Source organism: Ranitomeya variabilis, chromosome 3 (assembly GCF_051348905.1).
Source record: "Ranitomeya variabilis isolate aRanVar5 chromosome 3, aRanVar5.hap1, whole genome shotgun sequence".
NCBI lineage: Eukaryota > Metazoa > Chordata > Amphibia > Anura > Dendrobatidae > Ranitomeya > Ranitomeya variabilis.
The window spans coordinates 268240311-268265981 of NC_135234.1; the positions used below are offsets into that span (position 1 = coordinate 268240311).

Here is a 25671-nt window from a genome sequence, read left to right on the forward strand (position 1 = left end):
GAAGTTATAAGGGTTAAAATTTGACCAGCGATTTCTCATTTTTACAACAAAATTTACAAAACCATTATTTTAGGGACCACCTCACATTTGAAGTCAGTTTGAGGGGTCTATATGGCTGAAAATACCCAAAAGTGACACCATTCTAAAAACTGCACCCCTCAAGGTGCTCAAAACCACATTCAAGAAGTTTATTAACCCTTCAGGTGCTTCACAGCAGCAGAAGCAACATGGAAGGAAAACATGAACATTTAACTTTTTAGTCACAAAAATTATCTTTTAGCAACAATTTTTTTATTTTCCCAAGGGTAAAAAGAGAAACTGGACCCCAAAAGTTATTGTACAATTTGTCCTGAGTACGCCGATACCCCATATGTGGGGGGGGGACCACTGTTTGGGCGCACGACAGGGCTCGGAAGGGAAGGAGTGCCATTTGACTTTTTCAATGAAAAATTGGCTCCAATCTTTAGGGCACACCATGTTGCGTTTGGAGAGCCCCTGTGTGCCTAAATATTGGAATTCCCCCACAAGTGACCCCATTTTGGAAACTAGACCCCCAAAGGAGCTTATCTAGATGCATAGTGAGCACTTTGAACCCCAAGGTACTTCACAAATTGATCCGTAAAAATGAAAAAGTACTTTTTTTTCACAAAAAAATTATTTTATCCTCAATTTTTTCATTTTCACATGGGCAACAGGATAAAATGGATCCTAAAATGTGTTGGTCAATTTCACCTGAGTACACCGATACCTCATATGTGGTCACAAACCACTGTTTGTGCACACGGCAAGGCTCGGAAGGGAAGGAGCGACATTTGACTTTTGAATGAAAAATTAGCTCCAATCGTTAGCAGACACCATGCCGTGTTTGGAGAGCCCCTGTGTGCCTACACATTGGAACTCCCCCACATGTGACCCCATTTTGGAAACTAGACCCCCCCAAGGAACTTATCTAGATGCATAGTGAGCACTTCGAACCCCCAGGTGCTTCACAAATTGATCCATAAAAATGAAAAAGTACTTTTTTTTCACAAAAAAATTCTTTTAGCCTCAATTATTTCATTTCCACATGGGCAACAGGATAAAATGGATCCTAAAATTTATTGGGAAATTTCTCCTGAGTACACTGATATCTCACATGCGGGGGTAAACCACTGTTTGGGCACACGGCAGGGCTCGGAAGGGAAGGAGCGCCATTTGACTTTTTGAATGAAAAATTAGCTCCAATCGTCAGCGGACACCATGTCGCGTTTGGAGAGCCCCTGTGTGCCTAAACATTGGAGCTCCCCCACATGTGACCCCATTTTGGAAACTAGACCTCCCATGGAACTAATCTAGATGTGCGGTGACCACTTTAAACCCCCAAGTGCTTCACAGAAGTTTATAACGCAGAGCCGTGAAAATAAAAAATCATTTTTCTTTCCGCAAAAATAATTTTTTAGCCCGCAATTTTTTATTTTCACGAGAGTAACAGGAGAAATTGGACCCCAAAAGTTGTTGTCCAGTTTGTCCTGAGTACACGGATACCCCATATGTGGGGGTAAACCACTGTTTGGGCACACGTCGGGGCTCGGAAGGGAAGTAGTGACTTTTGAAATGCAGACTTTGATTGAATGGTCTGCGGGCGTCACGTTGCATTTGCAGAGCCCCTGATGTGCCTAAACAGTAGAAACCCCCGACAAGTGACCCCATTTTGGAAACTAGACCCCCCCAAGGAACTTATCTAGATATGTGGTGAGCACTTTGAACCCCCAAGTGCTTCACAGAAGTTTATAACGCAGAGCCATGAAAATAAAAAATAATTTTTGAGGAATTAAAAATTATGTTTTAGCAAACAATTTTTTATTTTCGCAAGGGTAACAGGAAAAATTGGACCCCAATAATTGTTGCCCAGTTTGTCCTGAGTATGCTGGTACCCCATATGTGGGGGTAAACCACTGTTTGGGTGCACGTCCGGGCTCGGAAGGGAGGGAGCACCATTTGACTTTTTGAATGCAAGATTGGCTGGAATCAATGGTGGCACCATGTTGCGTTTGGAGACCCCTGATGTGCCTAAAAAGTGGAAACCCCTCAATTCTAACTCCAACACTAACCCCAACACACCCCTAACCACAACCCTAACCCCAACACACCCCTAACCCTAATCCCAACCCTAACCCTAATCCCAACCCTAACCACAACACACCCCTAACCATAACCCTAACCACAAGCCTAATCTTAACCCTATTTCCAACTCTAGCCCTAATTCCAACCCTAATTCTAATTCCAACCCTAACCCTAAGGCTATGTGCCCACGTTGCGGATTCATGTGAGATTTTTCCGCACCATTTTTGAAAAATCCGCAAGTAAAAGGCACTGCGTTTTACCTGCGGAATAACCGCGGATTTCCAGTGTTTTTTGTGCGGATTTCATTTGTGGATTCCTATTGAGGAACAGGTGTAAAACGCTGCGGAATCCGCACAAAGAATTGACATGCTGCGGAAAATACAACACAGCGTTTCCGTGTGGAATTTTCCGCACCATGGGCACAGCGGATTTGGTTTTCCATAGGTTTACATGGTACTGTAAAGCTGATGGAAAACTGCTACGAATCCGCAGCGGCCAATCTGCTGCGGATTCGCAGCCAAATCCGCACCGTGTGCACATAGCCTAATTCTAACCCTAACCCTAGCCCTAACCCTAGTGGGAAAAAAATTTATATATATTTTATTTTATTATTGTCCCTACCTATGGGGGTGATAAAGGGGGGGGTTCATTTACTATTTTTTTTATTTTGATCACTGTGATAGGTTTTATCACAGTGATCAAAATGTACTGGATTGAATCTGCCGGCCGGCAGATTCAGCGGGCGCACTGCGCATGCGCCCGCCATTTTGGAAGATGGCGGCGCCCATGGAGAAGACGGACGAACACCGGGAGGCTCGGTAAGTATGAGGGGGTGGGATCGGAGCACGGGGGGGGGGGGTGGATAGGAGCACGGGGGGAGCGGACAGGAGGACGGGGGAGCGGACAAGAGGACGGAGGGGAGTACGGGACAGAACAGAGGACTGGGAGATCGGTGGCGGTGGCGAGGGGGCACATCAGGGTTTCCAGCCATGGCTGATAATATTGCAGCATGTGAATCCCAGCCCCGCACTGAGAATAAATCAGAAGACACTGCGGGGCGGGGATTCACAGGCAGGGCGGCCGCTCAGGCGCAGTCAGCTAGACTGCATATGAGCACAGAGGACGGGCAGCGCTCACTGCGCCTGCCCAGGGCAGGAGAAAAGAGCGCAGGCGCCGGCTCATTTGAAAACAGCGGTGAGGAGGCGGCGCCCGGCGCCAAAAAGATTTGAGTGACGGCTGTGTGGCGTCTGCAGCAGGGAGGAAAGGCCTGCCTCCTTGACTGAAGAAAAGGTATTTAGGACAAATTACAATACTGAATATTTCGGCAGTTACAGCACCCAGAACTAAAAGAGCCACCTTGTCAGAATGCAGCATTACAGCTGCACAAGGTGGCTCTTTTAGTTAAAAATGCCTGGGGGGGGTGACAGGTTCCCTTTAATAATGGCCCCATAAAATGCTCCATAGAAACATTTGCCCCATACAATGATGTATAAAATGTTGATTATGGCCCCATAAAATGCTCCATCGATTATGCCCCATAAAATGCTCCATCGATTATGCTCCATAAAATGCTCCATAGATTATGCCCCATAAGATGCTCCATAGATTATACCCCATAGATTATGCCCCATAAGATGCTCCATAGATTATGCCCCATAAAATGCTCCATAGATTATGCCCCATAAGATGCTCCATAGATTATGACCCATAAAATGCTCCATAGATTATGCCCCATAAAATGCTCCATAGATTATGCTCCATAAAATGCTCCATAGATTATGCCCCATATGCTGCGATTAAAATGAAAAAAAAATCACATACTCACCTCTCGTAGCGATATTCACCTTCCCCGTTCCACCACTGAGCGCCGCTCTGTCTTCCGGCTCTCTGACTGTTCAGGCAGATGGCGCACACTAAAAACGTCATAGCGCCCTCTGAACTGAACAGTCACAGGCAGAGGACGCGGAAGATGGAACGGCGTGCAGCGGTGGAACGGAGTCAGGTGAATATCGCGCAATACTCACCCTCCCAGTTATACTCACCTGCTCCCAGCACGGTCCCTGGCAGCTTCTCACTGTCAGATGGTCTCCGGGAGCTGGCAGCTTCTTCCTGTGTCCAGCGGTCATGTACCGCTCATTAAAGTAATGAATATGCGTCCATATTCATTACTTTAATGAGCGGTACCACGTGACCGCTGAAGACAGGAAGAGCTGCCCGGAGACCATCGGACATGCAGGGACTGCGCCAGGAGTAGGTGAGTATGTGATAGCCGCCGCTCCCCTCCCCCGTCGACAATGACTCGAGTATAAGCCGAGAGGGGTACTTTCAGCCTAAAAAAATGGGCTGAAAATATTGGCTTATACTCGAGTATATACGGTACTTATTTTTACAGTGGGTAAGGAAAGTATTGAGACCCCTTTAAATATTACACTCTTTGTTTCATTGCAGCCATTTGGAAATTAAAAAGTTCAATTTTTTTTTTCAAATAAATGTACACTCTGCACCTCATGTTGACTGAAAAAAAAGTAGACATTTTTGCAAATTTAATAAAAAGCAGAAAAACTGAAACATCACATGGCCATAAGTATTCAGACCCTTTGCTCAGACACTCATAGATAAGTCACATGCTCTCCATTTCTTTGTGATCTTCCTTGAGTTGGTTTTAAGGCCCCGTCTCACATAGCGAGATCGCTAGCGAGATCGCTGCTGAGTCACAAGTTTTGTGACGCAACAGCGACCTCCATAGCGATCTCGCTATGTGTGACACGTACCAGCGATCAGGCCCCTGCTGCGAGATCGCTGGTCGTGTCGGAATGGCCTGGACCTTTTTTTGGTCGTTGAGGCCCCGCTGACATTGCTGAATCGGTGTGTGTGACACCGATCCAGCGATGTCTTCACTGGTAACCAGGGTAAACATCGGGTTACTAAGCGCAGGGCCGCGCTTAGTAACCCGATGTTTACCCTGGTTACCAGCGTAAATGTAAAAAAAAACAAACACTACATACTCGCCTTCTGATGTCCGTCAGGTCCCTCGCAGTCTGCTTCCTGCTCTCACTGACTGCCGGCCGTACAGTGAGAAGTGAGAGCACAGCAGTTCATTGGAGTCCAGCTGTGTTTAATTAAACTGATAGGACTTGATTTGGAAAGGCACACACCTGTCTATACAAGACCTCACAGCTCACAGTGCATGTCAGACCAAATGAGAATCATGAGGTCAAAGGAGCTGGCCAAGAAGCTCAGAGACAGAATTGTGGCAAGGCAAACATCTGGCCAAGATTACAAAAGAATTTCTGCAGTCTTCAGCACAGTGGCCTCCATAATCCTTAAATGGAAGACGTTTGGGACCACCAGAAGTCTTCCTAGACCTGGCCATCCAGTCAAACTGAGAAATCGTGGGAGAAGAGCCTTGGTGAGAGAGGTAAAGAAGAACCCAAAATGACTGTGGCTGAGCTCCACAGATGCAGTAGTGAGATGGGAGAAAGTTCCACAAAGTCAACTATCACTGCAGCCCTCCACCAGTCGGGGCTTTATGGCAGAGTGGCCTGATGGAAGCCTCTCCTCAGTGCCAGACATATGAAAGCCTGCATAGAATTTGCTTAAAAAAACAACAACTCGTGAAGGACTACCAGACTGAGAAATAAGATTCTATGATCTGATGAGACGAAAATAGAACTTTTTGGTGACAATTCTAAGCGGTATGTGTGGAGAAAATCAGGCACTGCTCATCACCTGCCCAATACAATCGCAACAGTGAAACATGCTGGTGGCAGCATCATGCTATGGGAATGTTTTTTAGCTGCGGGGACAGGACGACTGATTGTAATTGAAGGAAACATGAATGCGGCCAAGTACAGAGAGATCCTGGATGAAAACCTCTTCCAGAGAGCTCTGCACCTCAGACTTGGCCGAAGGTTCACCTTACAACAAGACAATGACCTTAAGCACACAGTTAAAATAACAAAGGAGTGGCTTTAGAACAATTCTGTGACCATTCTTGACTGGCGCAGCCAGAGCCCTGACTTAAGGCCCCGTCACACTTAGCGACGCTAAAGCGATCCCGACAACGATACGACCTGTCAGGGATCGTTGCTGCGTCGTTATGTGGTCGCTGGTGAGATGTCAAACAGTGAGATCTTCCCAACGACGCAGCAGCGATGCGGCGACCTGTAGCGACCTGTACAATGATGTCGTTGGTCGTTGTGACCCTGTCACATGGCAGCTATTATGACGATTCAGACCTCGATGAGGGACGTCCTGTGTGACGTTATAGTCAACGAGGTCGTTGGTAAGGTGTCAAACACAGCGATGTGTGCTACCCAGCGGGACCTCAACGATCAAAAAAAGGTCCAGGCCATTCCGACATGACCAGCGATCTCACAGCAGGGGCCTGGTCACTGCTACGTGTCAAACATAGCGAGATCGCTACTGAGGTCGCTGTTGCGTCACAAAACTTGTGACTCAGCAGCGATCTCGCTAGCGACCTCGCTTAGTGTGACGGGGGCTTTAAACCCAATTTAGCATCTCTGGAGAGACCTGAAATAGGCTGTCCACCAACTTTCACCATCCAACCTGACAGAACTGGAGAGGATCTGTAAGGAAGAATGGCAGAGGAACCCCAAATCAAGGTGTGAAAAACTTGTTACAGCATTCCCAAGAAGACTCACGGCTGTACTAGATCAAAAGGGTGCTTCTACTCAATACTGAGGAAAGGATCTGATTGCTTATGACCACGTGTTATTTCAGTTTTTCTTTTTTAATAAATCTGCAAAAATTCTACATTTCTGTTTTTTTTCAGTCAAGATGAGGTGCAGGGTGTACATTAATGAGAAAATAATGAACTTTTTTAAATTTACCAAATGGTTGCAATGAAACAAATTTTATTGAAGCACATGGTTTAAAAAGACATAAAAATTGGAAATGCAAGCTAACCATACAGGTGATGGAAAAAAGCAAACACTGGACGTGAGGGTGAATTTATAACTTACCGTATTTTCTGGTGTATAAGACGACTGGGCATATAAGACGACCCCCAACTTTTCCATATAAAATATGGAATTTGGGATATGCCTGCCGTATAAGACGGGGGTCATCTTATACGCCCAGTCATCTTATATGGCGTGTGGTTCCCAGGGTCTGGAGGAGAGGAAACTCTCCTTCAGGCCCTGGGATCCATATTCATGTAAAAAATAAAGAATAAAAAAAAAAAATATGGATATACTCACCCCTCCGACGAACCCTGGCTGTCACTGCTGCAAGCGTCTGCCTCCGTTCCTAAGAATGCAGTGTGTAGGACCTGCGATGACGTCGCGGCTTGTGATTGGTCGCGTGAGCGGTCACATGAGCGGTCACGCGACCAATCACAAGCCGCGACGTCATGGAAGATCCTTCACTCTGCATTCTTAGGAACAGAAGCAGACGCTTGCAGCGGTAACAGCCAGGGGCCGTCTGAGGGGTGAGTATATCCATATTTTTTATTTTTATTCTTTATTTTTTACATGAACATGGATCCCAGGGCCTGAAGGAGAGTCTCCTCTCCTTCAGACCCTGGGAACATCCAGGATCGCTCCCTGCACACGCCGTACCCGGCGTATAAGACGACCCCCGATTTTTGGGACAATTTTTAGGGGTTAAAAAGTCGTCTTATACGCCGGAAAATATGGTAAATAGAGAAATACAGAGTATCGTACATCATGCACCCCTTCTGAGGAAGATTGAACTTCGAAACGCGCGTCAAGGGGTACGCTGGTACGTGACCACAGACAGAGTATCTATACTTGCTCTTGGTATCTCCATTTTGTATTGACATCAGTTTATTTGACTACCTAGAGTTATAATGTGCACATTACCTTCTTCTGTTCTCCTTTGAAGGCTATACATTTTAATGATTTCATAGTATTGTGGCTCTTTGATATCTCCTTGCCTTCAGATGAAAAAGGAATAATCATTATAGCTTTTTGCTAATAGACAGGTTTGTTTTTTATTATGCATGGCCATCTTTTTTCATATAGTGTACATTCCCATACCTAATTTAACCTACTTTCACCATGCACTTTACTTAGTCTCTATACTGATATAGTCTATATTCTACCTCAGACTGTTTGTATGATTATTATAGGATGTACTATACTCTGTATTATTCTATCTAGGCCATAGATTTACCATATTATATTTAAGACTGCTTGTATGATTATTTTAGGATGTACGATACTCTGTATTTCTCTATTTAAGTTATAAATTCACCCTTACGTCCAGTGTTTGCTTTTTTCCATCACCTGTATTGTTAGCTTGCATTTCCAATTTTTATCTCTTTTTAAACCATGTGCTTCAATAAAATTATTTTTACACTGTGAGAATTAGTATTGGAGGATTTTGTCTGTTCTTACATTTTTTTGAGTTGTATACGGTCCTAAGTATCAAAAATCTTTTTGAGCTGTTCATTTTTTCAGGGTTTTTTTCATTTTTGCAATGAAACAGTGAAAAATGTAAAATGGTCAGAATACTTTCCATTCCCACTATATATGTGAATCTATGGGGTATTGTCAAGAGAAAGATGAGAGACACCAGACCCAACAATACAGGTGAGCTTAAGGTTGCTATATAAGTACCGTAACCTGGGCTTTCATAACACCTCAGCAGTGCCACAAGCTGATAGCCTCCATGCCACGTCACATTAATGCAGTAACTGATGAAAAAGAGCCCCGACCAAGTACCGAGTACATTTACTGAACATACATTTCAGTAGGCCAAAATTTTGGATTTTAACCTCTTAACCCCCAAGGGTGGTTTGCATGTTAATGACCGGGCCAATTTTTACAATTCTGACCACTGTCCCTTGATGAGGATATAACTCTGGAACGCATCAACGGATCCCACTGATTCTGACACTGTTTTCCCATGACATATTGTACTTAATGATAGTGGTAAAATTTATTTGATATTTCCTGCGTGTTTATTTGTGAAAAAAACGAAAATTGGGCGAAAATTTTGAAAATTTCACAATTTTCCAACTTTTAATTTTTATGCCCTTAAATCACAGAGATATGTCACAAAAAATACTTACTAAGTAACATTTTCCACATGTCTACCTTACATCAGCACAATTTTGGAACCAAATTTTTTTTTTTTGTTAGGGAGTTATAAGGGTTAAAAGTTGACCAGCAATTTCTCAGGGAGTGATGAAGGGGGGGTTTGATTTACTTTTATAGCGGGGTTTTTAGCAGATTTTTATGATTGGCAGTCGTCACACACTAAAAGACGCTTTTTTTTTTTTGCAAAAAATAGTTTTTGCGTCTCCACATTTTGGGAGCTATAATTTTTCCATATTTTGGTCCACAGGGTCATGTGAGGTCTTGTTTCTTGCAGGACGAGTTGACATTTTCATTGGTACCATTTTCGGGCACATGACATTTTTTGATTGCTTTTTATTCCGATTTTTGTGAGGTAGAATGAACAAAAAACAGATATTCATGAATTTCTTTTGGGGGGGTGCTTATACCGTTCCGTGTTTGATAATATTGGTAAAGCAGTTTTATTCTTCGGGTCTGAGCGATTACAGCTCAGTTACCTAATTTTTTTATGTTTTGGCGCTTTTATACGATAAAAACTATTTTATATAAAAAATTATTATTTTTGCATCGCTTTATTCTGAGGACTATAACTTTTTTCTTTGATGACACTATCACGGCTCGTTTTTTGAGGGACAAGATGACGTTTTCAGCGGTACCATGTTTATTTATATCCGTCTTTTTGATCGCGTGTTATTCCACTTTTTGTTTGTAGGTATGATAATAAAGCGCCGTTTTTTGCCTCGTTTTTTTTATGGTGTTCACTGAAGGGGTTAACTAGTGGGACAGTTTTATAGGTCGGGTCGTTAAGGATGCGGCAATACTAAATATGTGCACTTCTATTATTTATTTATTTTTATTTAGATAAAGAAATGTATTTATTGGAAGAATTTTTGTTTTCTTTATTTAGGAAGTATTTATTTATTTATTTTTTTAACACATGTAAATATTTATTTTTTACTTCTTTACATTGCCCCGGGGGGGTGGGGGGGGGGGGGGAGAACATCACATTATATTGACAGATCACTGATCTGCTGATCTGACACTTTGCAGTGAACTGTGTCAAATCATCGATCTGACAGGCACTGCAGGGACGCTTGCCAGCGCCTCCTTTGAGCAGGCGCTTGCAAGCCACCTCCCTGCAGGACCCAGAAAGCCCCCCGCCGGTGATTTTGGATCCGGGCCTGCAGGGAGGAGGAGGTAGGAGACCCTCGGAGCAACGCGACACATCGCGTTGTTCCGAGGGTCTCAGGGAAGCACGCAGGGAGCCCCCTGCCTGAACGATGCTTCCGTATGCAGCCGGAACGCTGTGATCATGTTTGATCGCAGTGTGGCGGGGGGTTAATGTGCCAGGAGCGTTCCTTGACCGCTCCTGGCATATGGTGCTGCATGTCAGCTGTGATAATCAGCTGACACCAGGTGGCGATCTGCCACGCTCCCCCCGTGAGCGTGGCCGATCGCCTATGACGTACTATCCCGTCACTGGAAATTAAGTCCCAGGTCACCTCGACGGGATAGTACGTCATATGGGATAAAGGGGTTAATGTATTCTAATGTACTGAGATAATGACTTTTGGGTTTTCATTGGCTGTAAGCCATAATCATCAATATTAACAGAAATAAACACTTGAAATAGATCACTCTGTAATGACTCTATACAATATATGAGTTTTACGTTTTGTATTGAAGAACTGAAAAATTAACTTTTGGATGATACTCTAATTTTGCCAGAAGCACCTGTATGTGTGTGTATGATAGCAAGTAAAGTACCGTAAGCGATGTCTACTGGTTCCTGCTATATAGAACAATTAAGCGGTAAGGAGATATCATGCACTTGTTCCATTGTGATGAATGGGACAATAGATCATACTTTAATAATTTTTAATAATAATAATAATAATAATAATACTTTAAGAACTTGCACACATCTCGACAAGCATCAGTAAATGTGATGACTTCTGCCCCATTCTTGGATCAATGTGGAAGTGAGGACTTACACTGCGAAATTATCAGCAAAGGGTTCCTAGGAACTAGTGATGAGCAAGTGTGCTCGTTACTCGGATTTTTCAAGCATGCTCGAGTCTCGACCGAGTATTGCCGATGCTCGGATCCCTGCCCCGCATGTTTCGTGGCTGTAATAAAGCCAATAAACATGGCTACAGTTTAACAGTGTATGGCAGGCAATACCTGCATCTTTCTTTAAGCCATGCAACATGCAGGGCATGGGTCTGAGCATCGCATCAGAGCACTGGCAATACTTGGTTGAGACTCGAGCATGCTCAGAAAGCTCGAGCAACGAGCACGCTCGCTCATCACTACTAGGAACACTTATTTCCTGATAATATGGCAGTAAACGGGCTACCGATCAACCAAAGAATGAACAAAATGCTTGTTTGTCCAGTAAAATTATTTTTTAGCTGGCTTAAAAATAATAGTTTTCAGCAGCAAATCATCCTATGTAAAACAACACTGACAAGTGCACTAAATGATTGTGTTACTGATTGTTTAGACAGGCCAACTGCATTTTCACAAACAAATCTATTAAATTACTGAAAATTGGATTACATGCAGCTTGTTGGCAGTCATCTGATGGCAGCCATCGACCAATGTAAACTCACCATAAGCCTTTTTAAGGATTATAAGCCTTCTAGGGGGTTGTGCTACTATAATCGGCTTGACAACCTGTCAGTCAATCCACCACCAATTTACTGAGTGGGCAGTTTAGTGGGCACATACAGTACTTTCTCATATTTATTTAAGGAGTTAACTTTTTTTTTTACCTTAATGTGCTAAGGCTTTTTCAGTAGATTAAAACAAAAACATGAACCAGAACACCTGTTGGTTTCACCCCTTAACGATCATAGAAAAGCATTAACATGGCAGCCGCCAAGGGGCCTTATTACATCATTGCCGATTTAAAACGGCAATCAGGAATAAGGGTATAGCGCCCCACTGAGTTAGAAAAATCTCCAGGGTCAGCCAAGAACCTGGACAACATGATCAGGGATTTATGTTAAAAAAAAAAAATGTGCCCACTATTAAAATAATTTATCTCTCTTCTGACATGATATACATGTCAGAGGGGAGAAAAATGATGTCCCCAGGCCCACCCCCTCAGTACCTCTGCCATCCTCCTCTTGTTGAAAAAAAGTGGTGGACGCATTCAAAATGAGATCTGCTGGATGGCACCTTGACAACAGCAGGGATTTTTCCCATTGGTTCCTTTTGATCACTGTGACAAACCCTATCACAGTGATCTAAAGCCAATAATTAGCATGTCACCACCATTAGCAAAATTAGGATTATTTAATCTAGAAAAAAAGACGACTGAGGGGTGATCTAATAACCATGTATAAGTATATAAGGGGACAATACAAGTATCTCTCCAAGAATTGGTTTATAACCAAAGAAGGTGACGGTCACAAGGGGGCATGCTCTGCATCTGGAGGAGAGAAGGTTTTTCCACCAACATAGAAGAGGATTCTTTACAGTCAGGGCAGTGAGAATCTGGAATTTCTTGCCTGAGGAGCTGGTGATGGTGAACTCAGTAGAGGGGTTCAAGAGAGGCCAGGATGTCTTTCTGGAGCATAACAATATTGTATCTTATAGTAATTAGGTTCTTTAATCAGCAGGTTAACAGCGTTATTATGTTGCCCGCCGCTTGTACACAGCCGAATGCAGCTGGGAGAAAATGAAATTTATCATTTCAGTCAGCATTCGGTTTCAGTCATGGAGGTGTGGGAGCCGCTGGTCCAGTTACTGCTCTGAGTATACAGAGTTGCCGCTGTAACCGAAGTCCTTGTCCTGACTGACACTCCCTCTACATTGAGTCCGGCTGTCAGTCAGGGCCGGGGGTGCGGTAACAGCAGCCACTCTGTATACTCAGAGCTGTGTATACAAAGCGGTCTCCCGCACATCCCACCTACTCTAGAACTCTACCACAACATAAACTCTCGCCTACGGGAAAACCTTCAAAAAGAACCTGAAGCCCTACCTCTTCCAAAAAGCCTACAGCTTGCAGTAACCACCGATCCACCAAACCACTGCACAACCAGCTCTACCCTTACCTACTGTATCCTCACCCATCCCTTGTAGACTGTGAGCCCTCGCAGGCAGGTTCCGCTCTCCTCATGTACCAGTCGTGACTTGTATTGTTTAAAATTACTGTACTTGTTTTTTATTAAGTATACCCCTCCTCACATATAAAGCGCCAAGGAAAAAATTGGCGCTATAATAAATAATAATAATAACACATGGCGCTAATCCCAAGACGGAAGCTGAATGCTGACAGGGAGAATAAAGTGGTAATTAGACCTACCGGTAATTGTATTTCCAGGAATCCATCCTGACAGCACCATGGAGGACGTCCTTCTTACCCTCAGTGGGACAGGAACAACGAGCGGTTAAAAGGACCCTCCCCTTACCACCCACCAGTGATTTTCCAAAGCACCACATCTGGATGGATACAAAAAAGAGACTTTATTAATAATTCTTACACCAATGTTACGTCACATCAGTATACAAAACAAAAGCTTGCAGTGAGGAGGGAACTAGTAGTGCTCTCAGGATGGATTCCTGGAAATACAATTACCGGTAGGTCTAATTACCGTTTTCCAGTTCACCACCTGACAGCACCATGGAGAAATACCAAAGGATGGTAATCTTACGGTGGGACTACTGCATGTAAGACCTTCCTGCCAAAGGCTAATTGTTCTGAAACATCTAGCTTGTAATGTTTAGCGAAAGTACTAAGACTAGCCCAAGTTGTGGCCCTGCAGATTTGTTCTGTTGAGGCCCCCCTCTTTCCACCCATGACGTAGCCATAGCTTGGGTTGAATGGGCTCTAAGAATGTTTGGGGGATCCTTCTTTTGAGCTCTATAAGCCAAGTCTATCGTTGTTTTTATCCACTCCGCGATAGTTGCCTTTTCTGATCTACAGCCCCTCTTTGGCCCCCCATATTGTATAAACAGATTTTTGTCTTGTCTCCAACTTTTGATTGCCTTTAGCTATTTTAGTACGGTCTCCCTGACGTCTAAATTATGATAGACCCCTTCTTTTGAATTTCTAGGGTGCTGGCAGAACGAAGAGAGAATTACTTCTTGGTTCATATTTGTAGATGATACCACCTTGGGGAGGAAAGTTGGGTCAAGCCTCAGGACTATTCTATCATCAAAAATCTGTAGCTATGGATCCTGTATAGATAGGGCCTGCATCTCCCCCAACCTTTTAGCTGATGTGATGGCTACAAGGAAAGCGGTTTTAAAAGAGAGCTTGGCTATATCCATGTCCTCTGACAGGAGATACAGAGGTTTACACAGGGCATTAAGGACCAGGGTAAGGTCCCATGGTAGAGATGACTTTCTTACAAGGGGTCTCAATCTGTGTGGCCCTAGAAAACCTTGCTACCCAGGGATGTGCGGCAAAAGAAAAGTCAAAGAAAACACTAAGGGCCGCAATCTGCACCTTTAAAGTACTAGGCTGAAGGCCCTTTTTAAAGCCTAACTGGAGGAAGTCGAGGATTTTGGGAATGTCCGGACTTGAAGTGTCTACTGGAGCTCCTCCTGAAAAGGTACATAATCGCATCCTAATTTTATTGTAGATTGCCGAAGTCACCGGCTTTCTGCTTGCTTGGAGTTTCGTGATCACATCTTCCAACAGGACTCTGGATCTCAGGGTCTGGCGTTCTGGATCCAAGCAGATAGCTGGAGCGAGTCTGGATTCTTGGAGCAACCGACCTTGGTGCAGCAGGTCCTGTCTCTTCGGTAATAGAATAGGCCTCTCTACTGCCATTCTGTTTAGTACAGAGAACCAGCTTCTCCTTGGCCAAAAAGGTACTAACAAGATCACTGTCACTCCGTTGTCCCGTATCTTTCTGAGTGTTCTCGGAATCAGTGGGAGGGGTGGGAAGGCGTACAGGAGCCCTTCTCCCCAATGCTGTGATACAGGGTCGAACCCCGCTGCCCCGTCTAGGGGATTTAATGAAAAAAAGGTTCTGGCTTTTGCATTTGTCCTGGTGGCAAAGAGATCCACTTGCGGTGTTCCCCAACGTCGGCACAGCATGTCGAACACTTCCGCATTCAATTCCCACTCTGTGGGATTCATCGGTGTCCTGCTCACGAAATCTGCCACCTGGTTCTTGGCTCCCTCCAGGTGTACTGCAGAGATGGATTCGACCAAGTTTTCCACCCACTTGAAAATCTGGTTTTCCTGATGCTGTAATGATGGGCCTTCGGACCTCCCTGGTGTCTTAGAAACGCCACTGCTGTCACATTGTCGGACAGTACTTTCACATGTTTGCCTCTGATCTCTGACCGAGCCTGGTAAAGAACTTTCCATATTGCGTATAGTTCTCTGAAATTTGAATATCTGGACTCCAATGACCTTGGTAGTATTTTCCTTCTATATGTCCTCCCAATCCAAACTGACTGGCGTCTGTGGCAATGGTGATACAGGGACAGAGAACCCATGGTACACCTACTTTCAGGTTTTCTGGGATGGTATTATTCATCCTCGACCGTGTCCCGCTCAGCGTGCCCGTGCTGACAAAGGCCTCTCCGCGAGGCCAGCGTCGCCGCTGGATTCTGCCGTCCGGCAGAGATGCTGGAGCCCAGAAGTTGGAAGTGATGCGGCAGTCGCGGCCAGAAAAGTAACATGGCCGTCGCCGCCAGAAGAGACGCGGCGGCTGTTTCACCGGCCCCGCCGGGAACTGATGCGCCTCAGCTGAATGGCGCCCGGTCCGAGAGCCCCCACGGAGGAGGAAGCGGATCCAACCACCATTGCAGGTATCAGCCGCAGATTTATTGTGGTGGGAAGGGAAAGGCTGGGCCCCCCGATCGCACCATCTGCACAGCACCGTCCGAGGACACGCTCGCCGTTCCTATCCCCAGAGGGACAGGAAAAACACTGGTGGGTGGTAAGAGGAGGGTCCTTTTAACCGCTCGTTGTTCCTGTCCCACTGAGGGTAAAAAGGATGTCCTCCATGGTGCTGTCAGGTGGTGAACTGGAAAGTTCATTTTCTCCTCACTGGATATGGCTGGGTGCACGTGCCAGACAGCATAATAAAGCTGTTAACCTGCAGATTAACTGCATATTTGTACTTCAATAGCGTTATTTCCGGTGACAGGTTCCCTTTAACGTAGTACAAAAATGTACCAATAAAAATGCTCGCCACCCGTGTGTAGAACATGTTCAATAGCTAGTCCTGGTGTATGGTCGCCCAGCTTGGTCCCTCATCCTATTATATTCTCCCCCATCCTGGTGTATGTTCCCCCATTCTGCCTGTGCGGCGGTTGTTCAATACATAACTACAATACAACAAAACCCTCCTACCTCACTCCTCCTACAGACTCATCATGCTCCCCATCATCTCGTGGCACTGGACCCCCACGGAGTTATAGCGCTACGGACAGTGTGATATTAAAGCGGAGAATCATTGGATTGAGTCCAAAAACAATTGTATTACAATACAACAGTAAGGGGTAAAAATGTGTAGATGCCCTATTTATATATGTGGGGGGGACTGCAACCAAAATCTGTTCAGATCCGATAAGTGAAACACAATGTGCCTTAGACCACTCCTATTGAAAAAGAATAAAATGTCAAAATGTTGTACAAAGGCTTTACTGACATGGATTTCAGTCTAAACAGCAATTTGGGTCTATTTACTAATGCTGCCAGCATTAAAACATTCTAAAAAGTCAAGTGTTGAGCGTGATGGACCGTTCTCAATAAATATGCCTTATAAAAAAACAAAAACAAACACTCTCCTTCAGAATTTTGCCATAAAGTACACCAACACCAGGGACAGCACCCTAAGGGCCGCAGTTTCTTAAAAAAACACAATCGTGTGAAGATAAAAAAAAAAACTTACCTTTTTATTGTAAGGGTTGCTAATAACTAAAGTCGTGTCATCGGAGCCAGAAAGTATGTATTCCCCCGTACCATTCCAAGAAATCGTATTCACCTATATGGATGGGGAACACAAACACTTTAAACAAACAATTCAGATAAATTAAAGGAGGTATCTGGGACTTTTAAAAAAACAAAAATGTACCTAAGAATAAGTAAAAGATCTGGCACTCAAAAAATTAGCAGCAGTAATATATTTACAGAAAAGGGAGACCGATAGTTGCCTCAATGGATTCCATTTTATCCCCTTTATCGACATTACTTGAAAAAGTCCTTATTAAGGATACATCTTCCTCTTAGATATGGGGGCTTTTCTACAAATTATCCGGGACATGGGTCGATTACCAGAGGGAACGCTATTGGTAACATTTGATGTGAATAATTTGTATACGTCCATTCAACATGTTAAAGGCATCAGAGCTACTAAACAGTTACTGGAAAGGTCCTCTATGGATTCTACAGTTATATCCTTCTTATCAGATCTATTGAAACAGGTTCTCACTGAAAACTTCTTTAACTTTGAGGATACTTTTAAGCTCCAAATTCAGGGCACAGCGATGGGTGTTATGACCCCAATGGCGAGGGTCTCAGAGGAACGTGGAAATCTGCAGAATACAAAAATCCAGCTCATAGGGCAGTGGTAACTGGGTTGACCATATATCTACTCCTAACGCCAACACTAGAAGTAGCCGGGGATCATTCCTACGTTGATTCTAGATGACACGCGCCAGCCGGAGAATCTAGCTACCCCTAGTAGAGGAAAACAAAGACCTTTCTTGCCTCCAGAGAAGGGGACCCCAAAGCTGGATAGAAGCCCCCCACAAATAATGACGGTGAGGTAAGAGGAAATGACAAACACAGAAATGAACCAGGTTTAGCACAGAGAGGCCCACTTACTGATAGCAGAATAAAGAAAGGTAACTTATATGGTCAACAAAAACCCTATTAAAATCCACACTGGAAATTCAAGAACCCCCGAACCGTCTAACGGTCCGGGGGGAGAACACCAGCCCCCCTAGAGCTTCCAGCAAAGGTCAGGATATAGATTTGGAACAAGCTGGACAAAAATACAAAACCAAAACAAATAGCAAAAAGCAAAAGGCAGACTTAGCTGATATAACTGGAACCAGGATCAGTAGACAAGAGCACAGCAGACTAGCTCTGATAACTACGATGCCAGGCATTGAACTGAAGGTCCAGGGAGCTTATATAGCAACACCCCTAAGTAACGACCCAGGTGCGGATAAAAGGAATGACAGAAAAACCAGAGTCAAAAAACTAGTAACCACTAGAGGGAGCAAAAAGCAAATTCACAACAGTACCCCCCCCTTAGTGAGGGGTCACCGAACCCTCACCACGACCACCAGGGCGATCAGGATGAGCGGCATGAAAGGCACGAACTAAATCGGCCGCATGAACATCAGAGGCGACCACCCAGGAATTATCCTCCTGACCATAGCCCTTCCACTTGACCAGGTACTGAAGCCTCCGCCTGGAGAGGCGAGAATCCAAGATCTTCTCCACCACGTACTCCAACTCGCCCTCAACCAACACCGGAGCAGGAGGCTCAGCAGAAGGAACTACAGGCACAATGTACCGCCGCAACAAGGACCTATGAAATACATTGTGAATAGCAAACGACACAGGAAGATCCAGACGAAAAGATACAGGATTAAGGATTTCCAATATCTTGTAAGGCCCAATAAAACGAGGTTTAAATTTGGGAGAGGAGACCTTCATAGGAACAAAGCGGGAAGAAAGCCATACCAAATCCCCAACGCGTAGTCGGGGACCCACACCGCGGCGGCGGTTGGCAAAGCGCTGAGCCTTCTCCTGTGACAACTTCAAGTTGTCCACCACATGATTCCAGATCTGCTGCAACCTATCCACCACAGAATCCACCCCAGGACAGTCAGAAGGCTCCACATGACCCGAAGAAAAGCGAGGATGGAAACCAGAGTTGCAGAAAAAAGGCGAAACCAAGGTGGCGGAACTAGCCCGATTATTAAGGGCAAACTCAGCCAACGGCAAGAATGTCACCCAATCGTCCTGATCAGCAGAGACAAAACACCTCAAATAAGCCTCCAAAGTCTGATTGGTTCGCTCCGTCTGTCCATTAGTCTGAGGATGGAAAGCAGACGAAAACGACAAATCAATGCCCATCCTACTACAAAAGGATCGCCAGAACCTGGAAACGAACTGGGATCCTCTGTCTGACACAATATTCTCAGGGATGCCGTGCAAACGAACCACGTTCTGGAAAAACACAGGAACCAGATCGGAAGAGGAAGGCAGCTTAGGCAAAGGAACCAAATGGACCATCTTGGAGAAGCGATCACATATCACCCAGATAACAGACATGCCCTGAGATAGCGGAAGATCAGAAATGAAATCCATGGAGATATGTGTCCAAGGTCTCTTCGGGACAGGCAAGGGCAAGAGCAAACCGCTGGCACGAGAACAGCAAGGCTTAGCTCGAGCACAAGTCCCACAGGACTGCACAAATGACCGCACATCCCTTGACAAGGAAGGCCACCAAAAGGACCTGGCCACCAGATCTCTGGTGCCAAAAATTCCCGGGTGACCTGCCAACACCGAGGAATGAACCTCGGAAATGACTCTGCTGGTCCACTTATCCGGGACAAACAGTCTGTCAGGTGGACAAGACTCAGGCCTATCAGCCTGAAATCTCTGCAACACACGTCGCAGATCCGGAGAAATAGCTGACAAGATAACTCCATCTTTAAGAATACCAACAGGATCAGCGACTCCAGGAGCATCAGGCACAAAGCTCCTAGAAAGAGCATCGGCCTTCACATTCTTTGAACCTGGTAAATACGAGACAACAAAATCAAAGCGGGAGAAAAACAATGACCAGCGGGCCTGTCTCGGATTAAGGCGTTTAGCAGACTCGAGATACATCAGATTTTTGTGATCAGTCAAGACCACCACACGATGCTTAGCACCCTCGAGCCAATGACGCCACTCCTCAAATGCCCATTTCATGGCCAACAACTCCCGATTGCCCACATCATAATTTCGCTCGGCAGGCGAAAACTTCCTAGAGAAAAAGGCACAAGGTTTCATAACAGAGCAACCAGGGCCTCTCTGCGACAAAACGGCCCCTGCCCCAATCTCCGAAGCATCCACCTCAACCTGAAAGGGAAGTGAGACGTCAGGCTGGCACAAAACAGGCGCCGAAGTAAACCGGCGTTTCAACTCCTGGAAAGCCTCCACGGCAGCAGGAGCCCAGTTAGCTACATCGGAGCCCTTCTTGGTCATATCCGTCAAAGGTTTCACAATGCTAGAAAAATTAGCGATAAAACGACGGTAGAAGTTAGCGAAGCCCAAGAACTTCTGAAGACTCTTAACTGACGAGGGCTGAGTCCAATCAAGAATAGCTCGGACCTTGACTGGGTCCATCTCCACAGCAGAAGGGGAAAAAATGAACCCCAAAAAGGGAACCTTCTGCACACCAAAGAGACACTTTGAGCCCTTGACAAACAAAGAATTTTCACGCAAAATTTTAAAGACCAACCTGACCTGCTCCACATGCGAATCCCAATTGTCAGAAAAAACCAAAATATCATCCAGATAAACAATCAAAAATTTATCCAGATACTTCCGGAAAATGTCATGCATAAAGGACTGAAAAACTGAAGGCGCATTGGAGAGCCCAAAAGGCATCACCAAGTACTCAAAATGACCTTCGGGCGTATTGAATGCGGTTTTCCATTCATCACCTTGCTTAATGCGCACAAGGTTGTACGCACCACGAAGGTCTATCTTGGTGAACCACTTGGCACCCTTAATCCGGGCAAACAAGTCAGACAACAGCGGTAAAGGATACTGAAATTTGACAGTGATCTTATTTAAAAGTCGATAATCAATACAAGGTCTCAAAGATCCGTCCTTTTTTGCCACAAAAAAGAATCCCGCACCAAGAGGGGAAGAAGACGGACGAATATGTCCTTTCTCCAGAGACTCCTTGATATATGAACGCATAGCGGTATGTTCAGGTACCGACAGATTAAACAGTCTTCCCTTAGGAAATTTACTGCCTGGGATCAAATCTATAGCACAGTCACAGTCCCTATGAGGAGGCAGTGCACTGGACTCAGACTCACTGAAGACATCCTGATAATCAGACAAATACTCCGGAACTTCCGAAGGCGTAGAAGAAGCAATAGACACAGGCAGGGAATCCCCATGAATACCACGACAGCCCCAACTTGAGACTGACATAGCCTTCCAGTCCAGGACTGGATTATGGGTCTGTAACCATGGCAGCCCTAAAACAACCAAATCATGCATTTTATGTAAAACCAGGAAACGTATCACCTCGCGGTGTTCAGGAGTCATGCACATGGTAACCTGTGTCCAATACTGCGGTTTATTTGCTGCCAATGGTGTAGCATCAATACCCCTAAGAGGAATAGGATTTTCTAATGGTTCAAGAGTAAAACCACAGCGCTTAGCAAATGAGAGATCCATGAGACTCAGGGCAGCACCTGAATCTACAAACGCCATGACAGGATAAGATGACAGTGAGCAAATCAAAGTTACAGACAGAATAAATTTAGGTTGCAAATTACCAACGGTGACAGGACTAACAACCTTAGCTATACGTTTAGAGCATGCTGAGATAACATGTGTAGAATCACCACAGTAGTAGCACAAGCCATTCCGGCGTCTATGAATTTTCCGCTCATTTCTAGTCAGGATTCTATCACATTGCATTAAATCAGGTGTCTGTTCAGACAACACCATGAGGGAATTTGCGGTTTTTCTATCACATTGCACAGAATTAGGTGTCTGTTCAGACAACACCATGAGGGAATTTGCGGTTTTGCGCTCCCGCAACCGCCGGTCAATTTGAATAGCCAGTGCCATAGTATCATTCAGACCTGTGGGAATGGGAAAACCCACCATAACATTCTTAATGGCTTCAGAAAGGCCATTTCTAAAATTAGCGGCCAGTGCACACTCGTTCCAATGTGTCAGCACGGACCATTTCCGAAATTTTTGGCAATACACTTCAGCCTCGTCCTGCCCCTGAGACATAGCCAGCAAGGCCTTTTCTGCCTGAATCTCAAGATTGGGTTCCTCATAAAGTAAACCGAGCGCCAGAAAAAACGCATCAAGATCAGCCAATGCCGGATCTCCTGGCGCCAGCGAAAAAGCCCAATCCTGTGGGTCGCCCCGTAAGAACGAAATAACAATTTTCAATTATTCACGAAATTCCTAAACTTAAACCTGTCTCCGGAAAACAGTTCAGGAATCGGTATTTTAGGTTCTGACCTAGGATTTCTGATAACATAGTCTTGTATGCCCTGCACACGAGTAGCCAGCTGGTCCACACTTGTAATCAAGGTCTGGACATTCATGTCTGCAGCAAGCATAGCCACTCTGAGGTAAAGGGGAAGAAGAAAAAAAAAAAAAAAAAAAACTCAGAATCTTCTTTCTTATAATCCCTCTTCTGCAATGCATTAAACATTTAATACTGGCCTGGCAAACTGTTATGACCCCAATGGCGAGGGTCTCAGAGGAACGTGGAAATCTGCAGAATACAAAAATCCAGCTCATAGGGCAGTGGTAACTGGGTTGACCATATATCTACTCCTAACGCCAACACTAGAAGTAGCCGGGGATCATTCCTACGTTGATTCTAGATGACACGCGCCAGCCGGAGAATCTAGCTACCCCTAGTAGAGGAAAACAAAGACCTTTCTTGCCTCCAGAGAAGGGGACCCCAAAGCTGGATAGAAGCCCCCCACAAATAATGACGGTGAGGTAAGAGGAAATGACAAACACAGAAATGAACCAGGTTTAGCACAGAGAGGCCCGCTTACTGATAGCAGAATAAAGAAAGGTAACTTATATGGTCAACAAAAACCCTATTAAAATCCACACTGGAAATTCAAGAACCCCCGAACCGTCTAACGGTCCGGGGGGAGAACACCAGCCCCCCTAGAGCTTCCAGCAAAGGTCAGGATATAGATTTGGAACAAGCTGGACAAAAATACAAAACCAAAACAAATAGCAAAAAGCAAAAGGCAGACTTAGCTGATATAACTGGAACCAGGATCAGTAGACAAGAGCACAGCAGACTAGCTCTGATAACTACGATGCCAGGCATTGAACTGAAGGTCCAGGGAGCTTATATAGCAACACCCCTAAGTAACGACCCAGGTGCGGATAAAAGGAATGACAGAAAAACCAGAGTCAAAAAACTAGTAACCACTAGAGGGAGCAAAAAGCAAATTCACAACAGATGGGGTCCAATGTGGCCTCAGCCTATGCAAATTGTTTCATGTCCTCCTTTGAATAAGAATATGTATACTGTAATGAATAATATCAATCTTACTGCCTATTATGGCGTAGATACATAGATGTTTTTTGTCTATGGAGAGGTACACGTGAAAGCCTAGATCTGTTTTTTTGACCAAATTAATCACATTTGGCCCGAACTTACTTTTACATTGAATTGTCACCCAACGGAAATTAACTTTTTAGACACCAAGATTATACAGGACACTGACAGTAATTTGACAGTAGATCTTTTTGTCAGGGATACTGATCGTAATAATCTATTTTATCAGAGTTGTCATCCAAGAGCTGTAAAAAAAATAAATAAATAAAAATCAATCCCACTTTCTCAGTCTGAAAGCGTTCAAAGAATAGTTAGTAACCCTCATCAATGTTCCCAACGACTGGATGATATGGAGGAGAAATTCTTACAAAGGGGTTATCCCCACCGGCTACTACGACAATGTCTTAACAGGACGAGCTCATCTAAAATATCTACATCCTCTCCTAGAATCCCTTTCTTCCATACTTTTCATCCTTTCATGTATAAACTTCACACAAAAATCAGAAAACATTGGAATTTACTTCAACTTCTCCGGAGTTCCAAGTACCTTTTCTTCCCTGTTTCAGAAGGCCCAGTAATTTAAAGAACAAAAAGAGAATACATCAAAACAGACATTCCTACAGACCCAATGAAAAGGCACTTTCCCATGCCTTCAATGTGCACAGTGTGCCAATGTATTAAAGGGCTCCAATATCTCACACCCATTAACGGGCGCAGATATACCGATTCAGGGATTCTACACCTGCGATTCTAAATCTGTAATATATGCTATAAAATGCCCGTGTGGAAAGATTTATGTGGGAGAAACCACACAGGCCATAAAAGACCGCATATCACAAAACAAATCCGACATACGTCGTGGGAGACATCATCTTCCAGTACCCCATCATTTTCATACAGCTGGTCAATCCATTGCACAATTGCGTTTTTTGATGTTGGAACAGGTACACATCAACAGAAGAGGTAATTTGATTAAAAAACTCCAGCTCAGGGAGGCCTTTTGGATACATTATCTACAGAGCTTGGAACCTAAAGGGTTAAATAGAGTACGAGCTCACAGGATTGTTCTACTTTTGGGTATCTGTGTTCTTTGAGGTTTATGTGTACAACTTATCTTTATTTCTGAGTTATATATTTTTTATTACTTAGATAATACTCATCCCTGAGGGATAGGATGCGGTTCCTTATTTAAATGTACTGTATATTATTATTTACTGAAGGTACTGATATACTTTTCCTTTTGATATTTCCCCAGGTTGCACTATGAATATTAATTTCTTCCTATCTACCATACTTACCGAATCCACACGCTCCATCGATGAGTTTCTTCTCTCACAGCAAACTGAGATCCGCCTCCAGCACTACACACTTCCAGCTTGCGGCTCACGGCTGCATTCCACCGAGCACATCTGGTCCTAAGAATCTTCAGTAACGCACTTCCGGTACGCAGGAGACCTTTGCGTTTCACCTGCGGTCCACTCACATGCTTAGTGTTATTTCCGGTTACACACTTCCGGGACTACCATTATTATTTATAGGGAGCACGCACATGGTCCCTTAGCGCCATTACCTCAAGCTTTTACCTGCAATTCTTTCTAGCAGTGCTACTAACCGGGACCTAGTATACATGATATCCATATGGTAAACAATCGCTTCTGATTATATGATGATAATATTCCTTTTGGGCACGTTTATTCTTGATTCTAGGGTTTCTTAATATCACACTACAACTATTCTATTTTCCTAGAACTCCTAATGATCATTTAATTTATTTTGGTTGGTCCCACAGCATTATCACAATCCGGTAAGCATCTCATTTTCTTTTTCCTTTACTTTCATTGGCGGTCTCGGGTTCATACTCTATATTAGTAACACTAATATGCATTCCCTATTAAAGTCAATAGCATTGAGGCCACATTATATCCTTTTTACTACAGGAATGGCTTAATAATTGATATAGCCTTATACTTGATGATATTGTGTTAGAACTGACAAAGTGGCTTCCTTATATGATTATATGTATTTCAAAGGAAATTGACATCTAGTACTGTCTCATTAACGCATGGCCACCAGTTTATCTAATTCTGTCCAGTGGCTATATCATGTTCTATTTTTGCTCATTTGATGCATCATGTTCTCTGTAGGATTTTTTCATGCATGATCAAACTGATTGTATCATGCTTTTTCTGTTTATTGTTTATTATTTTATCCCAGTCTGAAGA

General features: G+C 44.2%; 1 protein-coding gene across 8 annotated transcripts in view; it reads right to left on the reverse strand.

The window, feature by feature from the left end:
- DCAF6 (DDB1 and CUL4 associated factor 6) overlaps positions 1–25671 on the reverse strand; it is a 618531-nt gene that overhangs the window by 495969 nt on the left and 96891 nt on the right. For all 8 annotated transcript variants that reach the window (XM_077295474.1, XM_077295473.1, XM_077295472.1 and 5 more), the window contains exon 4: positions 17039–17131. In XM_077295474.1, coding sequence (XP_077151589.1) covers positions 17039–17131 — 93 coding nt within the window. The remainder of the gene's footprint in view (positions 1–17038; positions 17132–25671) is intronic.